Source organism: Lotus japonicus, chromosome 2 (assembly GCF_012489685.1).
Source record: "Lotus japonicus ecotype B-129 chromosome 2, LjGifu_v1.2".
Lineage (NCBI taxonomy): Eukaryota > Viridiplantae > Streptophyta > Magnoliopsida > Fabales > Fabaceae > Lotus > Lotus japonicus.
In genome coordinates, this window is record NC_080042.1 from 87697280 (window position 1) to 87705292 (window position 8013).

The 8013-nt window shown below is 34.1% G+C and overlaps 1 protein-coding gene and 1 long non-coding RNA gene across 3 annotated transcripts; one reads left to right on the plus strand and one right to left on the minus strand.

Annotated features, from left to right (window-relative positions):
- The first annotated feature begins 131 nt into the window (after positions 1-131).
- On the plus strand, positions 132-3236 carry LOC130740618 (protein NUCLEAR FUSION DEFECTIVE 4-like). Its single transcript, XM_057593282.1, has 3 exons — positions 132-642; positions 1100-1944; positions 2454-3236. The coding sequence occupies exons 1-3, from the start codon at positions 319-321 to the stop codon at positions 2908-2910; spliced, it is 1626 nt and encodes a 541-aa protein (XP_057449265.1). The 5' UTR covers positions 132-318; the 3' UTR covers positions 2911-3236.
- A 2269-nt stretch (positions 3237-5505) lies between these two features.
- LOC130740621 (uncharacterized) lies at positions 5506-7776 on the minus strand. 2 transcript variants are annotated; one of them, XR_009020205.1, is made up of 5 exons: positions 7486-7776; positions 7262-7339; positions 6697-6893; positions 6418-6569; positions 5506-6175 (listed from the first exon to the last, which is right to left on the minus strand). It is a non-coding gene; the product is annotated as an uncharacterized LOC130740621 (long non-coding RNA). The 2 variants fall into 2 exon arrangements; XR_009020204.1 differs by having other exon boundaries at positions 6418-6893.
- Positions 7777-8013: the final 237 nt, after the last annotated feature.

Here is an 8013-nt window from a genome sequence, read left to right on the forward strand (position 1 = left end):
TTGCATCACCCAGAATAGAAAAACCATGTTCTTCACAATCTAATTTGCAACATGTGTGCAATTTAAGAAATAATAGAGTCGCCAATCACCATCAACTCAATCCTAAAAAAATGTAATTGACTCATGAATCAATCCTGCCAGGCTGCCACTTAATGATTATCTATTAATTTCATCTTTCATCAAATAAGTTCATGATCGTGAACCTATAAATAAAAAATGACCAAAACCATTGAAAAGACAGACTCAAAAGCAAAATAGTATCCAAGTTCTCTAGATCATAATTCCTCAAGTTGTTGTTCATTTCTCATTGTGATCATTATGTTGTTATTTCCAAGGTTTGAAGGTGGAAAATGGCTAGGATTTGTTACAGCCATATGGGTTCAAGCAATATGTGGAAACAATTACACATTTGCAAACTATTCTGATGTGTTGAAAAGCCTAATGGCTCTGACCCAAATGCAGCTGAACAATCTCTCTGTTGCTAAAGATGTTGGCAAGGCTTTTGGTGTGTTATCTGGTCTTGCTTCTGATCGTTGGCCAACTTCAGTTATTCTCATGATTGGAGCCACCATGGGATTCATTGGCTATGGAGTTCAATGGCTTGTTGTCAGCCACACAATCACTCCACTCCCTTATTGGCTGGTAAATATAGTTTTCTTTCAATAATAGAATATTACATACATTGGTATTCCAATCTAATTTTAACCCAAAAGGCAACAATATATTCTATTTTTAGCTGTTTGGTTTGAAAGAGTTTATTTGAGCTTATTTTATAATAGCATATTTTATAAAAACATAAACTCTATGTGAGTATTTGAAAGAGGTTAGGTAAGTATAGAAATGAATAAAACAATTTAAAGACAAAATTCAATTTGTTTGATTGCTTCACATTCTTAGATAAATCGACCTATGTTGAGTCATGGTCACTCCTAAGCCTAAGTGAAGGAGGAATGTTCGGTTAGACTCGCGGCAACTAACATAAAACTAGTCATATCTTAAGCATTATTCTAGTGATTCATGTAGCTGACATTAGTTAGTGAGATAAGACTTTTATTGTTGTTTCGGAATCTTAGAGAATGATTTTTGAAATGTGTTGCAGATGTGTATATTCTTGTGTATGGGAGGAAACAGCTCAACATGGATGAACACAGCAGTGCTTGTCACATGCATGAGAAATTTCCCACAAAACCGTGGCCCAATTTCTGGAATTCTCAAGGGATATGTTGGACTCAGCACAGCAATCTTCACAGACATATGCACAGCTTTGTTTTACTCAGACCCTTCAAAGTTTCTCCTAATGCTCACCATTGTTCCTGCTGTTATTTGCCTCATTGCTGCAATCTTCCTCCATGAATCCCCACCAGCTTCAACCTCAGCAGAGGAAAACAGAGAAACCCAATTCTTCAATGCATTCAATATAATTGCAGTCACAGTAGCTGTCTACCTCTTAGTCTTTGACATCTCAGGACCACACACCCATGTTCTTTCTCTGGTTTTCACAGCAGGGTTACTCATCCTGTTAGCCATGCCACTTCTTGTACCTTTCTACTTTGTCTTCTTCAAATCAAGCCATGGTCTTGACAGAGAAAAACAGAGTGTTCACGAACCGTTGCTCGGCGAAGAAACCAAAAGCGTTGAAGAGAAGGAGGAGAACCATGAAGTGAGTGATGCAATTGCAACCAAGGTGGAGGAGGTTGAGATAAAGCGGAAACCGGTGATAGGGGAGGAGCACACTATCGTTGAAATGGTGAAAACGGTTGATTTCTGGGTTCTGTTTGTGTCGTTTCTCTGTGGAGTGGGAACAGGACTATGTGTGATGAATAACATGGGGCAGATGGGACTAGCACTTGGTTACTCTGATGTTTCTATATTCATTTCATTCATCAGCATTTGGGGTTTCTTTGGACGCATCATTTCTGGATCCCTCTCAGAATACTACATCAGGTTTGTTCATTTCCTAAATTTCAGTGATCAACTTTGTTAGGATAAAATTCATTACGGTTAAAATGAGTTGAGAGTAAACTGATTTATGTTTGAATACATTTATGAAAATAGTGACTTTTGTAAAATCGAGCTATAAAATCATATAACTGATTATGTTCAACATATAAGCTACTCACTTAAGTTTATACGCAAAATTGATTTCTGGAGTGGCAACATGTTTGAATGTGCATCACACACTCCAAAGCACATTATTTCAATAGTACATTGCAGCTTATGATTTAATTTGATTTTCTAGCTATATACATGGTTTCTAGAAGCGAAACCAAACACACATTGAATCAATTCTAAAAAATAACTCTCAACATCTGTATGGTCATCAAAAGTTATTTTACAAAATGAGAATTGATTCTGAGAAAAAGAACCAAACACACTTAATTCCCAGATACTTGACTCGTTTGTTATAGCTGCAGAGGGGATATTGATGGACCTTGAATGTTGTTTTGTTGCAGAAAATCAGGCACGCCAAGGCTAGTTTGGAATGCTGCTTCACAAATTCTGATGGCTGGGGGTTACATTACATTGGCCTTGGCCTTACCAGGATCACTTTACATTGGATCAATGTTAGTGGGAATATGCTATGGAGTTCGTCTAACTATAACACCAGCAGCAGCTTCAGAACTATTTGGTCTCAAATACTATGGTTTATTGTACAATATCCTAATTCTCAACCTTCCTATTGGTTCCTTCCTCTTTTCTGGTCTCATCGCTGGTTATCTTTATGATATGGAAGCAACTAGTGTTCCTGAAGGGGGAAACACTTGCATTGGAGCACATTGTTTCATGCTTGTGTATGTGATTATGGCTTTTGCTTGTGTCCTTGGATGTGGATTGGACTTGCTGCTAGCAGCTAGAACAAAGAAGGTTTATTCCAAGATTCATCTAGAGAGAAGTCAAGTCAATTCCTAAGTTCAATGTTGAAAATCATTATGAAATCAAAATCATGATAGACAGAAACAAATTTCTTCAGATTTTGCTTGTGCCCGTCATGATTTTGATTTCTCCGCAATCTTCAACTGAGATTTCAAACATCCACGTAGACAGGCAGGCAATTTTTTTGGTAGGGTTACGGTTTTCAACATTTTCTTGTTAGAGAATGATTGTTAATATCTTTTCATCAAAATTTGAGTTTCTCTCTTCCCTTTTTACACGAAAGGGAATATGAAGATGGTGTAAAATTTTAAGGGTGTGAATAAACATTTTTTTTATGTTATAACAAATAAAGTAATTTTATATTTATAGTGCATGTAGCTTGACTTGCTTTTTTTTTCTTCTCTATTTTAGTCTTATCTTTATTTACAAATTGTGACAAATAGTTAGTGGAAATCATAATTAAAGCCTCTTTATCATGTCTATAAATCAAAATTGGAGTGATTGGAATTTGGAACAATGGATGATTAGTTTATATTATACACTAGTATTTTTTACCCGTGCGATGCACGGGGTATTCATTTTTATTTTTTGTGTGATTTTTAAAAATCTATTATTTTTTAAAAATTGTTTAAGGACTAAAAGAACAACATTTAGTTTAGATATAAGAAATCATAAATTTGTAATTTTTTTTGTGTTGGATGTTTTTTTTTTGTTTTTTGAGGTGTTGTTTTTAATTTCGTTGCTTTCCTGGATACTCGATTTATGGTTTTTATTTATATCTATTGAATAGTTTTTACATCGAGTTTAATGTATGTACTAAAAATAGACACTGAGAATAAAATTGAGAACGTGTTCCACATTTCCTGTAAATAAGTATAGTTTATAATAATCAATTCAAATAATAATTTAAGTCAAAATAATCCACACATTCGTTACTAAATAAGAAATAATCTATAGAAACTGTATCAAGTGAGAGTAATGTTTATTATAAAAGATGAGATTATTAATCGTAACCGTTTGATCTAACATTAACGGTTAAGATTAAATGCTAGTTAATGATCATGTGACTTTTAAAAAAAAAATCATGTGAAATTGATGTAAAATTGTACAGTCACAATTTTGAACCTTGTCTTTCTCAGCTAAAGTGTCGTTCGTTCGTCCTACCACTTTATGCTACTTTATGCAGAAAAAAATCATTTTTATAGGTAAATGTTAGTGGTTAATTGTTAGTAAATTAAAAAATCCCTTCAAATTACCCTTCCAAGGATCAAACCCTAGACCTTCCCCCTCCCAACCATTATGTCCCCCGGCTAATACCACTTGAGGCCTTGAGCTATCCTTCAAAGACAGAAAAAAAATAAAAAATAAAAAATCATATTGATAAAATTATGCTACGGTCACTATTTATTTTGTTGACAGAATAAGAAAGGATTAATCTAATTCATTCCAAGTAATTAAATGAACTTTTGAAGATTATGCTACGGTCACTATTTATTTTGTTGACAGAATAAGAAAGGATTAATCTAATTCATTACAGTCACAATTTTGAACCTTGTCTTTCTCAGCTAAAGTGTCGTTCGTCCTACCACTTTATGCTACTTTATGCAGAAAAAAATCATTTTTATAAGTAAATGTTAGTGGTTAATTGTTAGTAAATTAAAAAATTCCTTCAAATTACCCTTCCAAGGATCAAACCCTAGACCTTCCCCCTCCCAACCATTATGTCCCCCGGCTAATACCACTTGAGGCCTTGAGCTATCCTTCAAAGACAGAAAAAAAATAAAAAAATAAAAAATCATATTGATAAAATTATGCTACGGTCACTATTTATTTTGTTGACAGAATAAGAAAGGATTAATCTAATTCATTCCAAGTAATTAAATGAACTTTTGAAGATTCTATAACTATAACTTGCTATTATATAGTAATTATTATATGTTTAATTAGTACACCAATTGCCTTGTGACATGTTCATTGAAGAATTTGAATGTTAATGACATTCGTATAAAATTTATTAGAATCTTAATTTTTTTTCAGTTACTTTTTTTAAACAAAAGTTAAATAGGCTAATTAACATTTGACTTTCAGTTTCATTTTTAATTCAAATTTCAACCATTAGCAGTTTTTAATAACAGTTAATATAAGTTGAAGGAATTTAGAAAGGTACACCACTAACTTTTAAATGCATTTTTTATCTTACCAATAAAAAATTAATTTACATGTGCATAATAAAGTGTAATTTGTTTTTTTTTTTAATAAAGTGTATTTTGTTAGCTATCTTTTGAGTCCGGTTAAAACATTTTGTGATTAATGTTTCTTATAGTGTGTCATAGAGTAAGTTGCAGTAGTGAAATCAGTGATTCCCGCACTCAAATTTTTTTTTTGAAAGTGCACACTCAATGTTAAATGAATCGTATATAAATTCCTAATAATTTACCTCTATATAGTTTCTCATTAATTTCTCAGTTGCTTCAATAAGAACATAAATTAATATTTAAATATTTAACTTCAGTTTCAATATATATTCATCTTCCCGGCAAGTAACGGTTTCTAAAGCATTAAACCTCTCTTTTACTATGACTTGATTGTAAAATAGCTGTTAGAAGCACAAATTAAAAAATCGAAGAAAGGTAAAACTGAAATTGAAATCAATAGATATTGAAAGATTAAAATTATGTCCATTAAAGACAAATTGATATCAACTACTATGAGAACTACATCAGACCAAAGTGAGAATGAGAAAATATGACATGATCTATGTAGAAGTACTACACATTTACCGGGCTGCCCTGACCCTTTGAATTTCTTCCTCTCAAGGTTGTTTTATAGCCTTTTCCTCAATAAAATGATGGGAGGAGGATGCACACCTTGCAATCCTATTGATGCGATTAGAAGTGGAACCTGTGTTAATCCTATAGACTGGACCGCAGTGACCAAGTGCATCTTTTAGGATTCAATCCCCACATAATGGATGCAACAACAATTCATACACCTTCCAATCCCCACATAATGGATGCAACAACAATTCATACACCTTCCACTTGTAGCATTCTGATTCCAAATAAATTTGTGAAAGGGGCCTACTTTGGTTTTTCAACATTTGAAACATCTTCTACACACGATCTCTCCAAGACTAAAAAATCATTATCCAATCTTATAATTGCATCTTCATATTAGGTGCAGTTAAATAGAGCCTTAGAAGCTGCCCCTTCACCATTTTTATTCACTGCTTCATCCGCTTACACCATAACTACTAACCCCAACCATATGCAACTTGCAACCGCTGGAACTTGATCTGAATCTAATATCCCAACATGTGTTCTCATATCAGTCACTACCAACAATTGAACCATATACAGATAGTAATTTTGTTATTTCATATCCATAAGTTGAATGTAATCTAAATCCATGCTTTATTGGTATACATAAAGCATAATTTTGCTATACACAAAATTTTTAAGAAACTCATAAAAACAGAAATCAAGTTTTTATAAGAAAAACATGTGTGGTAGACAAAAATGTGAGAAGCCATGACCAACATACCCTCTCAATTCAGCCCAAACTCAAAATTGAGCAACTGGAAAATGTTTTGGCTGAGGCCTGCGCAGTCGTGTCTGCCACCGAAATCCTAATTTGAGAAAGGAATACATGAAACCATGAGAATGCAAAAATTACTGCACCTGTCTCATCTGAACCTGCACATTAAAAAAGAGGGTACTAATGTACTACAGAAATCATTAATCAAGCTTGCACAGAATATATTGAGCCTTTGGTTTACTCAAAGTTTGGAAGTATTGTGATCGGCTACAAAAACACTGCTACCTCCATGATACCATTAGCTCATAAACACTGCTACTTCAGTTTTCAAAAAAAAGCCATGACATTAACATGATGCAAGCAAGGCAAGCTACGGATTATATCTCCAATCCAACATTCACTTGCTCCTAACATCTAATGTAAGTTAGCTCATCATCGAAGGCTTTCATGCTCCCAACTGCATTTGAACTATACTGCCTTTTCTGCAATAAACACAAAGAAGCAATAAATTATGACAATCAGTCACTCAACACTAAGAACTCCAAAATAAAAGATCAGAGATAACATTTACATGCATCAAGTACTCATGGATCCTAAATGGAGAAGCACATAAACATGCTATTATCTTTTGATCAACAAACTTTCATTGACAAAAAAAAGCGCAATGCACAGAGAAAATTCAATATTAACAATAATTCATAGTCCTAATTCTACTATCAGTCAGATAACAATAGTAGACAATCGTTCTACAATTAAGCTACTTAAGAACTAAGGGAATCAAATATCAAAGACAAATTTTTTTGGGCCTTTCAGGGACAACAGAGAGAGAGAGGGAAAGAAATTTCAATACCACAATCAAGAACAATGTAGAAGAATGACATCAATGCACAAACTGGAACCCCATAATCCCAGCAAAGGCGCACCAAATCTGCAGGACGCGAATCACAAAGAACAATTCAAATCAAATTTGTTTTGCCAAAAATCTTCTCCATCACGATCAGGAAAAAAAAACAAAGGGAACGAATGGATGTATGGAGGAATAACTAATCCCAAATGCGAGAAAGAGAAACAAACCTGAAAAATTGATCTCCATCTGCTTCGCCTCGTTCGTGCTCTGCCTCGCCTCGCTCGTGCTCTGTTTCGGTTCTGCTCACACGGTCGAAGGAAAACGGAAGACATGAAAGGGGCCGATGATGAGGGTGTTCCAGACGGCGGTGGAAGGGCGAGGGAGGTGCTGGAAATCAGAGGCTGAGAGACGGTTTTAAACAAACTTAGAATCCTAGAGATGGCTGAGAGAAGGAGAAAAGGAAGAAGGAAAGGTGTAAGGGGAAGCGTCATTCATTCTGTTGAAACTGAAAAGCGTTTCACAAATTTAATAAATTCCTTGAATGAAAGAAGGAGTGAAACTGATATGAATGAACGGCTGAGATCAAATCTGAGTGAAATAAAATGACTTTTTACATAAATATCCATGCCCAGCTTTCATAGTTATTGGAATAAATTGCTGAAGGACTTTTTTGCCCCCAAAGCTGCAAAACTTTGCTTTTATATATATTATAGATAGATAGATTATAGATAGAAGATTATAGATGTTTGATTTCT

Coding starts and splice junctions, on each gene's coding strand:
- LOC130740618 (XM_057593282.1), top strand. CDS start 319: ATGTTGTTATTTCCAAGGTTTGAAGGTGGAAAATGGCTAGGATTTGTT. Junction 643..1,099: donor CTCCACTCCCTTATTGGCTG/GTAAATATAGTT, acceptor AATGTGTTGCAG/ATGTGTATATTCTTGTGTAT. Junction 1,945..2,453: donor CTCTCAGAATACTACATCAG/GTTTGTTCATTT, acceptor GTTTTGTTGCAG/AAAATCAGGCACGCCAAGGC.